Raw genomic sequence first — 15,890 nt, forward strand, 5'->3', positions numbered from 1 at the left:
TTCAGAGGAGGTAGTGAGCTCACAACTCTGGAGTTCTTGTGGTTAGAATATGTGAGATAGATCAAAATTGAACAAAACTAAGGGTATTCTCACAAAGGAAGGCTTTTCAAAACTGAAAGTAATTGCTGGGCGTTCTTGACATATTTGACAGCTGGAACTGAAAGTTGAAGGCTTGACAAGGAAAAGTTGTGTTTAGAATTTTTATGGCCATTTATTATGTTTTTAGTAGTTTGAGTTATACCTTGAATTTCATTAATGACTTTACAAATAAAAGGAGAGGTAGTTAATTATTTTAGCCTGAAATAAGTGCCTCAAGCATGTCTAGCATTCCACATCAACTTGAAATATTATGGGAATTCTATATAAAATACTAGGTATTTTGTGAAAACCATAGATTCATGCTTCAGCTAATCCAGTTGGACAAGAATCCCAATGTTCAAGTTAGTGAAGGGGTGAGCTGTTGGGAATGATAAGGATGACAAAACACCTTCAAATGATTGAAAAACAATTTGATCATATGTTTCATATCTTTCTAAACTGAAGTACCATTCCTGTGGTTTTGCAACAGGTTAAAATGTTTTGAAAGCCAACAGCTGAGATACAGGGGATAAGTTTCTGTCATGTAAATCCATGCAATCTCCATCAATTCAGAACAGCACAGTAATTCTGGAAAATCAGTTGATATGTTATCATATTAATTATCAGTGACTGAAGAGTCCCATTTATTCAGTTATAGTCTGGAAGAATGCAGTTCATCCATGGGATTTAGAGATTCCTTGAAAAGTAAAAACCTTAAGCCATTAAAAATCAATGTTCGCGGTGATTCCTAAATAAAGAGAAAATCTTTTACTTTGCCCGAGCGCTATGTATTTAAAAAAAACATGAGTTCAAAGAGAATTATATCTTCAACATTGCGATCTATTTCCAATTTAGCCTCCTTTGTTCAGTGATATACAGTGAGCTCTGTATAGGTGACTTGAAATACTGAGTAATTTAAACATACAAAATACTGTATTTAATTGCTGGTAATTAGTTGTAATTTACAATGATGTAAAGTGAAAATTACAATTTGTTTGGGCACAAGAATTAGAACATAATTCTAGGCAATTACTGAACAGCAGTATTTTATTGTTCTACGTGATAGGATTTTGTACATTGTCCAGGAAAGGAAATGCTTTTGAGATACATACGTTGAGATTTTCTGATTTGCATCCCAAGTGTACTGATTCTCTCAGATGACGAATGGGAAAACTCACTGGTTTGAGCTCCAATCAACATCTTATCAAATTGTGAGCGGCGATACTAAAATTCCACTTTTGTCAGAAGACGATGTTGCTAGGATGAGTCTTACAGACTGTTGCAGGTGGGAATATGTCCTTTTCTTTGGGTCTTCTGGTCACATGGAAAGAGGAGTCAGAGGCAAGGGGAAGGCAATGGCTTTTAGTAGCCAATCCTACATTCCATTTTCTGCCCTAGACTGATGCTTATGGAGGCAGTTTTGTTGCCTCTTTTCTTTTTTGTCATGAAAGTAGCTATTTTTAATTAGTTTGTTCAGACATATTATGGAACACCTTTAGAGCAGGTGGTTCTTATAGTCCAGAGGTAGGAACACTATACTATGCCGCAAGACTCCTCCTGCCATTAAGATAATCTCAGGTATTCAGGGTGGTGAGGAGTTAAGGTCTAGTGTGGACTTCCTCATCAAGCACTTAATTGGGAACAGGAGTAGGCCATTCAGCCCCTTGATCCTGTTCCACCATTCAATTAGGTCATGGATAATCTGTGGTCTAACTCCATATATCTACTTTTGACCCATATTCCTTAACACTTTTGTTTAACAAAAGAACTTTCTATATCAGATTTAAACTGTGCATCCACTGCTATTTGTGTTCCAAACACCTCCCACCCTGTGCGTGTAGAAGTGCTTAACATCTCGCCTTAATTCTCAGACTATGGCTGCCTTGCTAAGATTGTGAGAAGGCACTGAGTGCTTCTCCGGGGTCAATTGATCTAATTATTTGTCCTATTCGCCATCTTCCTCATCACCTCCATGGAGGGGAATATTGTGCCATAGAGGTATATGATGGTTTAAAGGTGATGTGCCTGTCAGGAGGGCAAAGCCAATGTTGTCCTGAGGTTAAAACTCAAGTCTTCCTATGGTCTCATGTGCAAGTTCCAGAAGACAAAAAAATTGCCTGGCAGCAGCTTGTACCTAAATTCTTCCAAAGAGTTTCCTGCTAAGACAACTCAGAGTTAACACAGACCGTGTTCATGAAAAGAAGTGTTGCATGAAGCATAGTGTATTGCAAAAGAGTGGGTTTAATTTTAAATGTCTAAATATAATAAAAAACACACACATGCCTAGGCAGGAGAATGTTATACATATCTATGGGGATGTCCATTCAGTATTGGAGGAAGGAGGGGTTATGTATTCATTGATAGAATTAAACAGATTTTTCAGATCTACATCGACATTCATTTTCTGAGTGCATTTTGCCTCAATTATTACTTCTGTTCAGACCTTATTCATTTTACTCTAGCCACACATAATAAAAACAGCTTAGATTCCCAGGTTGCATGGAGAGTGTTTTTTTTCACAAAACCTGCAAAAACATCCACAGTGAAGTGAGCTTTAGGGGAGGCCCATCTTTCAGAGCGCAGTCAAATTAGGCTTCCTGCTCCAGAAATGTCACTCCAACTGGCTGAATGATTATCTTACTAACTGTAAATTCACGGCATACATTTAGTGAAATCACAATCAAGAGTTTCTAAACAGATTTCTCTATACTCCTTCCTGTTTAGGCCGAGGAGGAAGAAGAGGGCTTGAAAATTTAAGCTTCAGTTTCATGTTCAGATTTTACTTGTTCCCTGCATTTCATATAAGGTGAAAAACAAACTGTTTCTTTGAGGATCCTAAGGTAAGGATTTAAAGAAATCTGCTTTAAGCATAAAGGAACAAGCAAGCTAAGAGTATGTGTTTCTATGTTCTACAAAAAGTAACTGTGAAGTGACACTGTCATCCTTTGATAGCACTGGAATGAACACGTTGGATGAACTTTCAAATTAGAGATCACAATTAAAGATGCAAGAGAATATTGTCATGTGGAACTGAACCAACAATATACAACCCTTGGATGCTTAGTCCTCATAAAATAGCAGCTCATATTTAGCTTTAGAAAGGAATCTCCTGTTAAACATTTCAAGGAAAATAGGTATTTGTCTGGGGGAACAGGATAATGATTGGTCTTTAGCTATTATTTTGCAATAAGAAATTAGTGAAATCATTCATTGTATAAATCCAGACAATTTCAATGATTCCATTTAGTAAGAGGCAACAACAAGAAAATAAATAGAAAGGGGAAAATAAAAACAAGCTATTGATATCAAAGTTTAAAATGTTTTCCACTCTATTATATCATTACATAAAAGAAATGAACTGTCTTCCTACAGTGCAATGGTTGAATGTATTGATGTATAAACAGCATTTTTTTTTCTACAGAGTTCTTTGTGGCCAGTTTTCAGCTCTAGAATGCTCCAAGGAAAGAAACATACACCAATCAGCTCTTTAACAGATACCAGAAGTTAAAACACAACTCTTGACCACTTTCATGGCTGGCATAGTATGACCACATTATTTGTTAAATAAGATTTTCTACAAAGATACAACATATAAAAACTGTTAAATATATAACTTTAGGTTTCTCAAAATACATTTAATGATCCTGTTTTCAACAAATGTTACTTTCTCATCTAATTTGAGTTTTTTTGTGTGTGCGTGTGGTAGATGGTTGATTGAAATGTGACACAGGCTGCAGGTAGCCAGACATGCTCATTGCGAATGCTGTTTGACAGTAGCTACTTTTATGCTGGGAAAGGAAACACGAGCTGCAAATGTTTCACATTTAGTTCTTTTTTTCTGGTTGAAATACAACATGACTTAAGAATGAGAAATAAGTCAGCCAAACTAAACAGGAGACTAAGATGTCCTCCCAGCATGAGTGTTCATATGTGTCTCTTTTGTTACTGGACATAGACTATTAATCTGTTTCCATGCTCCATTAGATCCTTTAGACATCTTACATCAGACCTGCTTTCCCAACATCAGGAGTCCCTCTATTCTTTTCAACAAAGACTTTACCCGAGCCAGTAATGATTTATTTCAGCACTATGAAAAGCTGAAATCAAATCCTTTAGGAGCCCATTACAATTGAAATCAGTAAAGCTCATTCACAATGAAATAGTGTCCATTTTAACGTTCTCCTTTTGTTCTTTGGTCTATTGTTTTGTGAACAGGTAAAGATGAGGAAATAGATGTATAGATGTCAGAGAGAGTTACACACATAATAGCACAGTGTCTTTGTTGTGGACCCTTCGGTAACTCATTAGTGTCCCACCTGAGGCAAAGATTCACTGCCTGTTAAGGGCTGATAAAACCAGTTCAGTCTTCTGTAACAGGCTTTCTGAGCGGAAACATCAACTGGGCAACAGCAATCCAACATTAGTTGAAAAGTAGGGACGAGAAGTGTCAAACATGGTCAATATTGCTTCTGTCCAAGCGTAGCTCAGTATTCTACATTTACTGTCCCAGTTGTCCTAATAACAGAATGAGTGAAACTTTAGCTCAAGAGTTAGATGAGATTATGCTGTTTTGACCAGTGTAGAGAAAGAGAAAGTTGAGGAAATAACATACAACAGATGACAGTCCGCAGCAGTAGAATTTGATTCGTATAAGTAGCTCACACAGAGTTCTAAGCTGCTCCTGCAGGGATTCTTTGTTGATGCATTTGTCAGGAGACCTGAAAGTCAATAAAGAAAGTGTGAAAACTATGTTTTACAGTTATTGTCTTCATTGCCTAACTACCTGCACAATCTCACAGGAAGACAAGAACATCCTCAAAGTTTCAAAGTATTAAATGTTTTTTTTAAAAAATAGGATCAGCATTATCTAAATTGAAAACTGTTAGAAAACTGTAACATATATTAAAAACACCCAAAATACTAAATAGTACAGCAGTCAGCTAAAATCTCCACTCCAAACTTCAGAATGCACACACACAACTACCACTGTTTTTAGTTATTAAAGTTCTGAGTAAATCTCATCAACCTCATGTCTCTCATCTGTTGTACTTACAAATAGACATCTCCAGGCAAACAATGTAAATTGTACTCAAAACTAGCCTTCACATTATGTCAAATTAGGAAATAGTGTTTTGAGCCCTAACAAGGAGGAAATGGTTCACAACTTCTGGTTGCTATGTTGAGCACACATCTGAACCCGTGTTCTTAAGATCCCCATGCGGCATAGGAACAGAGGTAGGCGACACAGCTCATTGAGCCTTTCCACCATTCAAAGAGATGATGGCTAATCAAATAACCTTCAACTCCACTTTCCTATCTTCCCCCATAATGCTCAATTCCCTTACTGATTAAAAATTTGTCTATCTCAGACTTGAATATACTTCCACGTTCCTGTTAAGAAAATGTCCAATTGAGCAATTATTGCAACAACAATGGAGTGGCGAGGAGTCAGAGTGATCTGAAGCCATGAGAGTTCAATGAGATTACAATCAATGGTAAAGACTCTCAGGGCATTGTGCCCCACTTCAAGTGAGTGTATTGCAATGGCGGGACAGTATATACTCAAGGATTGTGATGGAAGATGCTGGTAGTTGGTATAAACGTACGAGTATGACTGTACCAGGCTGCTGTGTGACTGGTACAACAGATCTGCCAACTTTGGCACCAGTGTCCAGATGTTAGTTGAAGAGGATTTTGTCATGCACCAACTCAATCGCCATAACACAGGCAAATGCTCCATCCAGTTTCTATTAATTTGTTTACCTTCCTTGAGGAGCTTAAGGGTAAACCATATTTGTCTGGGTCTAAAGTCAGATAAATGACACATCAAGTAAACATTAACAGGTTTTGATTACCACTAAACAGTGAGAAAATCTGATGACTCCATGGTCAGCTTTAATAGTTTCAAAATTTAACTTCTGAATTTTTAAAGAGTACATTCAAGTTCTCAAAGTACACAATGAAATTGTAACTCTTATTCTCTGACCAATTGTTTATTAGTATTTTTGGCTCCCATATGAGCAATTTAAATTCAAACCTCCAATGCTCACTGAAACTTAATCTCAAAATGCCTGACCATAATTATTTAAGTGTTTTCACAAAACTGCAATATTCTACTTTGGAACTAACAAAAAGTGGGTGGACCAGTCCAAAGCCTCCCTCCACTGCAGCTAAACACAACATTCTGTCATGTTTACCAATGGTCCAGTCGATTCTCATATTCTAACTGAATAAATATTGCTGGACAAAAAATGTGTAATGAAACAATTAAATTCAAAATCGAAGATATTTTCCAAATTCATGCCAAAGTTATACAAATTTCATTGTTGTCTTAAAATGATCCAACAATTACTTAGTAAGTTGCAAAGTGCTGTGGGTTATATTGTTTCACTAGAAATTTATTCATTAGATTTGTGTTTCTGTTTTTTTTTAAAGCCGCATTGATCACAAAGCAGTCATACTTTGTGAGTGCAACAATACAGTACACATGTAATGGAAAGAAAATGTTAAATATGGACCAAAAATAACACCTTCTACATACAACTGTTTTATTTCAATGCCACTTCAATCAAACTCAGGCTGCATACTTATTACAAAATGTGTTTCATTCCCAGAAAGTGCCTGTGTATATTTTAAGTGAATATATCACCGAAGCAATTGAACACCATATGATATTGACGATGCACATTGTTGTGCCAAATAAGTAGCAGTTAAGTTGGCTATAAGCGTCAAGGTGTTTATCACTTTTGAGAGTGAATCAAACTTGAATTCAAATGATAATAATTCTACTTTCGAAGTATTCTGGCCATTGGTGACTCAGCTGCATCCGTAAGGTCATCTACAGAACCTATGAAAAACTCAAGATTCTTTTGTGTGAATAAAATAAATCTTAATCATTTTTCAAGACCAAATTTTTTTTTATTCATTCACAGGATGAGGGCATTGCTGGCTTGGCAGCATTTATTGTCCAGAGGGCAGTTAAAAATCAACCACATTGCTGTGGATCTGGAATCACATATAGGCTCGACCAAATAATGATGGCAATTTCCTTCTTTAAAGGGGAGTAGTGAACTGGGCAGGTGTTTTCAACAATTGACAGTCATCAATAGATGTTTAATTCCAGTTTTGTATTGAATTCAGATTCTACTTGCTGCCATGATGGGATTTGAACATGGGCCACCAAACATTACCTGGGTCTGTAGAGCAACAGTCCAGTGCTTGTACCACTAGACCACTGACTCCCCTCTTTAAACCAATTGACCAGCACAGAGATTTTACATGCATTATTGTCAGGGATTTGAGGATTAGTGTGAAGACTTTAAGAAACAAAAAAGGAATCACTTGTATTATGAAATCTCTGAAATGTTTAACATATGCTGCTGTTTTGAGAGGCTCTGTTTTATTAATCCTTTTTTGAAAATCTTTCAGTGTTTTTTTTAAGAAGGCATTATGTTAACTTATTGTTTAAGTAATTGACCATAGGACCATAAGATGTATAAGCAAAATTAGGCCATTTGCCCATTGAGTCTTAACCTCCATGCGACCAAGGCTGATATGCTTCTCAACTTCATTCTTCTACCTTCTCTCATGACCTTTGATCCTCTTACTAATCAAGAACTCTGTCTTAAATACACTCAATGACTTGGTCTCCACAGTCTTCTGTGGCAATGAGTTACACAGATTCACCCACCCTCTGGCTGGAGAAATTCCTCCTCACCTCAGTTCTAAAGGGCTGTCCTTTCACTCTGAGGCTTGGCCCTCAACTCTAATTCTCTCCTACTAGTAAACATAGAATCCCCATTGTGTGAAAGCAGGCTATTCAGCCCATCAAGTCCACACAGCCTCTCCAAAAGGCAGTCAAGAGTGTGGTGCTCAAAAAGGACAGCAGGTCAGGCAGCATTTGAGGAGCAGAAGAGTTGACGTTTCGGGTAAAAGTCCTTAAATCCATCCAGACCCACCCTTGTGCCCTATCCCTGTAAACCTGTATTTCTCATGGATAATCCACCTAGCCTGCACATTCCTGGATGCCCTGCAACTGAATCCTCAGCTTGCTGGCCCATAGAATGCAAGCAGTGAAGATAGATAACTGCACCTCCTCCACAATAACACAACACTGGAGCCCACCAAAGGATGTGTCCTCAGTCCCATACTGTACTCCTTGCACACCATGGTTGTGTAGCCAAATTCCGAATGATTGCCAGCTACAAGTTCATTGCCGACACCATCGTAGTAGGATGGATATCTAACAATGACGAGTCCAAATACAGAAGGGAGACAGAAGGCTTGGTGACATGGTGCAATGGAAACAAGCTCTCTCTGAATGCTGGCAAAACTAAAAAACTGATCATTGACTTCAGAAGGAAAGGAGAACACACCCCCATCGACATCAGTGGAGCTGAGGTTGAGAAGGTGGAGAATGTTAAGTTCCTCAAAGTCACTATAACTGACAACCGGACTTACCACGCAGATGCGACGGTCACTAAGGCACAACAACATCTCTTCTTTCTCAGACAGCTCAGGAAATTTGGCATGTACGTAAGGACCTGCACCAACTTCTACAGATGCACCAATGAAATCATACTGTCCGGGTGCATAAAAGCCTGGTATGGCAACTATTCTACCCAGGACCATCTAAAACTACAGAAGGTAGTGTGTACAGCCCAGACCATCATGGAAGCCATCCACAGACTTCATTTACACAGCTTGCTGCCACGGAAAGGCTGCCAACATGATCAAAGACTCATTGCACCCTAGGAATGAGATCTACAACTTCTTCCATCAGGCAGAAAATACAGAAGCCTGAACATACACACCATCAAGTTCAGCAACAGCTTCTTCATGGTGGTTATTAGACTGATAAGTGGACTCTCTCGCCTCAAATAATGCTGACCTTGATCTCACTTAGTGCACGCTCTGTGCGATATAACCTCTATGCCTCTGTCTAAACTTTTTACAACCTCTGATCTGTATACTCTTGCTTACTGTGATCTGCCTTTTCATTATACTTTGGTACACATGACAATAAATCAATCAATCAATGAGTTGCCCCATGATTGATCAATCAATCAGCAAACCATAGGCAATTCAGCATGACCAATCCACCTACCTTGCACACCTTAGAATGTGGAAGGAAACCAATATACTCAGAGGAAACTCACAATGACACGGGGAGAATGTGCAAACTCCACACAACCAGTTGCCCGAAGATGGAATCTTACCTAGGTCCCTGGCGCTGTGAGGCAACAGTGCTAACCACTGAACCGCTGTGCCATCCATCTTGCCATAAATAGCTATCACGTCATATTCCTTTATTTCTATTGTCAGCTTGTCAATCTTGTTAGAAATACTGCATTCTGACTGACAGCATTAAATTTTAACTTTTTACTATCACTACTTATTCTAATTCAAATATTTGCTCCAGTTTTCTGCTAATATTTTCTGCTCCTTCCTGTCACACTTTGATTATCAAAAGCCTCTATACTATACTGCACTTCTGCTGTCTCATTTCTTTTCAGTTTTTAAAACTTCCCTTCAGTTGAACAGCCCTTTCCTCCAGAAACATCCCCCATGTTGATTCCCTCAAGGCCTTTAAATATACTGTAAGTTTCAATGAGATTCCCCCTCTTTCTTATAATCTCCACTGGGTACCAACCCAGAGTCCACAACTGCCCCTCATTTGACAAGTTCTTCATTCCTGGGATCACTCTTGTAAACCTCCTCTGGATCCCCTCCAAGGCCAGCACATCCTTACTGGGCCCAAAACTGCTCACAATATTCCAAATGCGCTCTGAGCAGAGCCTTATACAGTCTCAGCAGTATATCCCTGCTCTTGTATTCTGGTTCTCTTAATATGAATGTTCACATTGCATCTGCCTTTCTAACTGCCAATTAATCTGCATGTTAACCTTAAGAAAGTTCTTCTTGCTTCAGATTTCCAAAGTCTTTCCCCATTTAGAAAATGGTCTGTGTATCTATCCTTCCCACCAATGTAAACACACTCTTTCCCACACCACTTTCCATTTGCCACCTTTTTGTTCACATTCAAGTTCTTCTGCAGCCTCCCTGCTACCAGTCCCTTCACCTATCTTTGCTTCATCTGCAAACTTAGTAACAATGCCTTCAGCTCTTTTGTCCAGATCATTAACATATAATGTGAATAGTTGTGGTCCCAACACTGACCCGTATGGAACTCTACTAGTCTCCAGTTTCCTTCCTTTAGCTCCACTCACTGCCTTCTGCGCAAGTAGATATGGAAGGTTGGGCTATATCCTACACTGAGCAGCAAAGTACACTATGCGCTTCCATTAAAAACAAATATGAGGAAAAAGCATTGTTCTCTCTTTTTAATTAAACATTCATGAGATAATGTGACCATGTTCCAAAAGACTGACTGTGAGTAATGCCATTTTGTTTTGGACATATGAGAAAGCAGTAACCAAATTTGATGTCCTTGTAATAATGATCTACAAGCCATTTGACCCCGATTAAACCGATTTCTCAAAACATTTGTAGAATGTGTAATTCCTACAAAAATGATCTGGTGTAAGCAGTGATGTTGATTAAGTCCTACAAGTACTGGTAAAGTACAGTAAAGGACACCATATATCCCACCAGACCATAGGACTGCTCTCTCATTGGAGAGAGACAATAGTGGTGGCTTAACCTGAGGGTCGCCACACCTCAGGCAAGAGGAGAGATTGAGAAGGAGAGTCTTTCATGGTAACCACAGCTGGTGCGGGTATTAAATCCTCATTGTTGGTCTTATTCTGCATCGTGAACCAGCTATCCAAACAATTGAGCAACCAACTCCTACAGTATCATGGCAAAGCAAGTAGAGTGTTTTTGTGGGGAAGGCCATCCTTCTAGCATACAATTTTCCTTTAACTGCTATGTGGTTGAGTGGGACTTCACCTGCCTTGTGACATTCCGCTGCCAATTCATACTTGCTTCCTGTTCCACCAATGGTGCTGGGACATTGTTGCAGAGGTGCTCTTTATTCTTCACTGGATTTGCCACTGAAAATATGGCAATACCAATGGAAATGCAACTTCCACAGACACAGAAGCACAATGTTCATGGATATCCCATGACTTACTAGGGTGACCTTGACATTAGAACCAATGAATGCAGTACTGATTGGCTGCAACTAACTTCAGTCGTCAGGGCTTACGGAGGCACTGGGTCAGCATAAGATGAGTCCAATCCACAGTGCCCAATACAGTCAGTTAGTTGTCCATTCTGTGCAATCAGTGGAAGGAAACATTGTCACTGCCTCAGCTTTAATGCTATGTGAATTACCAATTTGTCATAAAGAACATCTCAGAGGTTAATTGCAGCTCCTCCACCTGATTCTGTTACTGAGTCACTGCCTGGAGATGTGCTTGCCGTAACTCTTTATTACCCCCATGCCATCAGATCACCCTTACTTTCTCCAGATACTGCACAAATGTTGTTCTTGAGAAAATCTTTGTAAGTCTCAAATCTTTTCATTCGTGTCTAAGAGATCCTCCTTGGAAATTATTGGTCTAAAACTTAAATGCTCAGCTTCCAATGTGCCTCCACAACTGGTAAAACCATGAGAATTCCTTATCCTTATAGTCTTCTAACAGGGACGCATAAAAAAAAGGACCATTTTCATTTATCTTCCCAGTTCTTGGATTTGATGGTCAGAAATACTTAAGAGTGGTGGAAAGCAAGGTCAATTTGTCGGTTAACACTTTCCCAACATACCAACACTTACCCAGTTGTGAAGAAAGAACTCATATTATGCAGCACACTTTATTTTTAGAGGACTTAACAAAGCACTTCAGAGTTCTTGTTGCATCCTAGACAAACCTGGTGGTCAATTTACATACAAAATTGTCCCACTAACTGCAATACCTTGCATGGTTGGATAAATGATTTTTATTAAGATTGATAGAAAACTTAATGTTGCCAGGATCTCCTGCCCTTTTGCAAATAGTGTAAATTGAATATTTTATATCCACTTAAACAGATGAAGGAAAACACTTCTGAAATTTGTCTTTATCTTATATACATGTCCTTCCATAAACATTGTATATTCCTTGAAGGGACAATGGCAGACCTGTCACAGTCTGCCTAACATATATAAATCAGAAAATTTTTGTTGTTAAGTATAGTCACATTTCTATTCCCACAGAAAACAGTATTAAAAAATGCAGGGCTGGCATTTGTGTAATGTTTAGGATGTGCTGATTTCACTTGACTGACAGAAGATAGCACCACTGTAAACATCAGCCTAGACATGTGTTCAGATGTTCTGGATTGGTCTTGAATCATAACATTTTGATTCAGAGGCAAGGTGCTATTTCTCAGCCAAGGGTAATACATCCTTTTGTTTTATTTAGATTCATGAGAAAATGTTGGTTGATCCTTTGCTGTTATAGGTTTTGATCCAGTCTCTCTTTCACGTCATGGGAAAATGTTGGTGGTGGATTAATAGTTTTGCTGAGAGCTTATTAAAAGTGTGTTCCCTCTGAACGCACTGTCTGCACAGAATTCAAAGACGTTGATGCTCTGAAATGTAAACTCTGAGTTCCATTGATTGCAAAAAAGGAGGGTTGGTTATACAACATAGCAGAGACAAATATTTTTAAGTAATACCAATATATGGTGCTTTGCTGCTATTAAAGTTCTTCTCTTGTTATTAATATTAAGAAACAGTATCTCAGCAGTAGCACACTTGAGAGTCAGGATTGGTTGTGGTTTCATAGTCCCACCCCATAGTTTTGATGAATTCTGACCTGACCCTCCCATGCAGTATTGAAGGTGAGCTGAAATTTCAAGGTGCAATCTTTCAGATGAAATATTAAAGAAAGGCCCTCTGCCATCTCATAGCTCATACCATATTTCTTAATGGGCATCATTTTATAAAAGGACATGCAAATTCTCCAAACTAAGCTGACAAATATTTATCCCTTGAAGAACATCTTAAAAAAATAGATTATTTAACCACTATCCCATTGTTGCTTGGAATGACCCAGCTGTATATAAGTCCGCTGCTGCATTTTCTACATTGGTATGGAGACGACACTTAAAAAAATAGTTAGTAGGTGGTATTTAATGAGCAGTAAATTTCTTTGAGACATCCCAAGGTAATGAAAGGCACTTATACACGTGTTAGTTTTTCTTTTATATTGTTTACTGGAGTGGTATGGAGTTGCGGGGGTGAGGGATGATGGACCGTTAGAAATCTGACTTTAATGAAATGCAGTCATCAAGATTGAAGATGATATGATTGGACAGTGATGGGACTGCCATTATCCTTTCCATGAATGTGCAATTCAATATTCAACAGGAATAGTTGTACACGAGATAAAGATAAAGGTCAGAAGTTGTCCTTTGATTTCACAAAAAAATCTTAACTCCTCAATTTAATAATTAGACGAGCAAATTTCCCTTTATTATTTGAAGAAAAATACGTGAACCTTGTCTAGGTTGCAGAGCCCCCTTCTGGTCCTTTCTGAAATCTTATTTCATCTTTGAAAGGATTAATAGAAATAATGGAATTTGACAAGTTACAATAAACCTACTTAACTCTCAGTGGATCATATAAGCAAATTAAATTATATGTTCCTAGTGGCTCTGGAAGCTACTAATTCCTTTTTCTGTACATTCCTTACTGCCATTCTAGTTCTGTCACTTTTTTCTGAATATCATGAGCAAAATGAACCCATGCAAGAAAAATTAATTTGGAGCACTATGATTTTCATACATCTGTTAAACAGCTAAGTTTTCTTACACAATAAAGCAAAATATTTTGTGGTTTTATACAATAATATGTGAAGTAAACACCAGAAGATACACTTTATGTCCTTTTTTTGAAAGTTGAACATGCATAAAATAATAAATTCTAGCCTCTGACAATTTTAGATTTGTTGCAGTGAAGTCAGCAGCAATGTTAGGCACACTGACAGGGCATGAAGAATGCACCCACAATCCCAAATTCTGAAAAGCATCCTTTATTGCACCAAGTGACACAAAGCACAGTAGTCATACAGAACAGAGTATAATGTCCAAATTCCCTGAGCTTGAGTGAATCATAGGACTGACTACAAGGCTGACATCTTGATTAGTAAATTCCCTCAATTTAGAATAACTGCTCTTTTTGAATACATTGATGCTTAGAATGTAACCTTGATTGTTTCTTCAGTGATGAGAAAATCATGTAAAAATATTTTTATCAATTCTGTATAGCCCAAATTTAGCCCAACGTGGGGCTGGCATTCAAAATAAAATGGAGAAGAATAATATTTCAAAGTTACTGTGGCATTTCAGTGGCAGCATCTGTAGCAAACTTATACTGGATAATATTGGGATTCCTGCAGCATACTCTACACAACTTGACATGCAAATTGTATTCGAATACAGGAGTTATCACTCAGGATAGCAGAGTGCTTAGTCAAGGAAAGGAAATAAGGATGAGCTTTTGCAACTGGCATATCAGGGCACTTGTTCATTTTCTACATAACAGGACACATTTGCAGTTTTGGATAATGTCATGGTTTTAAGATAAAGGGAACAATGGTGAGCTGTCTTAGAACAGGAGAGCCATCGGAAAGTGGACATTTAAGGCATGCCACTGGCATAAATGATAAATACAGTAGAAAGCTATACAGCTACTAATAAATAAACACTAATAACAATACCAGTGCAAACTTTCTTTACTAGATTAGATTAGATTACTTACAGTGTGGAAACAGGCCCGTCGGCCCAACAAGTCCACACCGATCCGCCGAAGCGCAACCCACCCATACCACTACATTTACCCCTTACCTAACACTACGGGCAATTTTAGCATGGCAAGTCACCTGACCCGCACATCTTTGGACTGTGGGAGGAAACCGGAGCACCCGGAGGAAACCCACGCAGACACGGGGAGAATGTGCAAACTCCACACAGTCAGTCGCCTGAGGTGGGAATTGAACCCAGGCAACAGTGCTAACCACTGTGCCACCGTGCCGCCCGTGGTTTTTGAAGGTGTAAACAAAACATATCAAATTATAGTAAAATAACACAACTCTTAAGATCAGTATTGGTTAAAAGCCTAATTGTAATGATGTCAGAGCTTAAATGTTGTTACATTGCAATTAGAAAGCATCCCACAATCAGGATTCATATCGATTTCATCTGCTAGGTCTTTTTCCATCATTTAAACTTAATGAAATTTTGAGTTAATGCTGTATAATTTTGCAATTAGAACAAATGAATTTTGTTGTCATCACATCAAGTTCACCCTGTAGAGTGTGTACAAGAAATACACTATTGTTTGCTTGCAGTAAATGTACAGAGGAACTTTCTTTGCTCTGAGGTGATCATGGGGAGAAATACGTAATGTGAATTTGTTTTCCTCAGCTGAAAACATGGAAATCAGAATGAAAATAGTCGGTAGATTTACATTAAATATTTCAGTTGGTAATATGAAATGGTTAGTGCCTTTATTACAATCTGAGAAGATGCAGCAAAACAATGTTTGAAAGAAAATTAGAATAACTAACTTAAGTAATATTAAGACTGGGTTCTGTAACACCAATTTGAGGATCACATTCATATACAAGCTTATCTCAACCATTCAAATCAGATGATGATTTAGAATAAGGATGAGAGTTTGGACATGGTCTCTGACAAATGAGGGCTGAATTTCTTTACTGAACCTATATTTGAATACTTCCACTGGCAGATGACTAAATACAGTCGAGATAATCCTTGCTTACTATTGAGAAAATGGTATTATAGAATAAAATTGATGTGAATCTGTCATAAAATGGAAATACAGAGTAAATATATCATTT

At 38.1% G+C, this 15,890-nt stretch overlaps 1 protein-coding gene across 6 annotated transcripts in view; it reads right to left on the minus strand.

Annotated features, from left to right (window-relative positions):
* Nucleotides 1–1,146: 1,146 nt before the first annotated feature.
* Nucleotides 1,147–15,890, minus strand: part of tafa5a (TAFA chemokine like family member 5a) — a 475,664-nt gene continuing 460,920 nt past the window's right edge. For 4 of the 6 annotated variants that reach the window (XM_060842862.1, XM_060842861.1, XM_060842859.1 and 1 more), the window contains one exon: nucleotides 3,390–4,796. In XM_060842862.1, the coding sequence (XP_060698845.1) occupies nucleotides 4,788–4,796 (9 nt within the window). In that variant the 3' untranslated portion in view covers nucleotides 3,390–4,787. Of the gene's footprint in view, nucleotides 1,393–3,389; nucleotides 4,797–15,890 lie in introns of those variants that run through there. The other 2 variants (XM_060842860.1, XM_060842856.1) reach the window with 1 other exon arrangement.

The sequence above is a fragment of the Hemiscyllium ocellatum genome, chromosome 23 (genome assembly GCF_020745735.1).
Source record: "Hemiscyllium ocellatum isolate sHemOce1 chromosome 23, sHemOce1.pat.X.cur, whole genome shotgun sequence".
NCBI classification, from domain to species: domain Eukaryota; kingdom Metazoa; phylum Chordata; class Chondrichthyes; order Orectolobiformes; family Hemiscylliidae; genus Hemiscyllium; species Hemiscyllium ocellatum.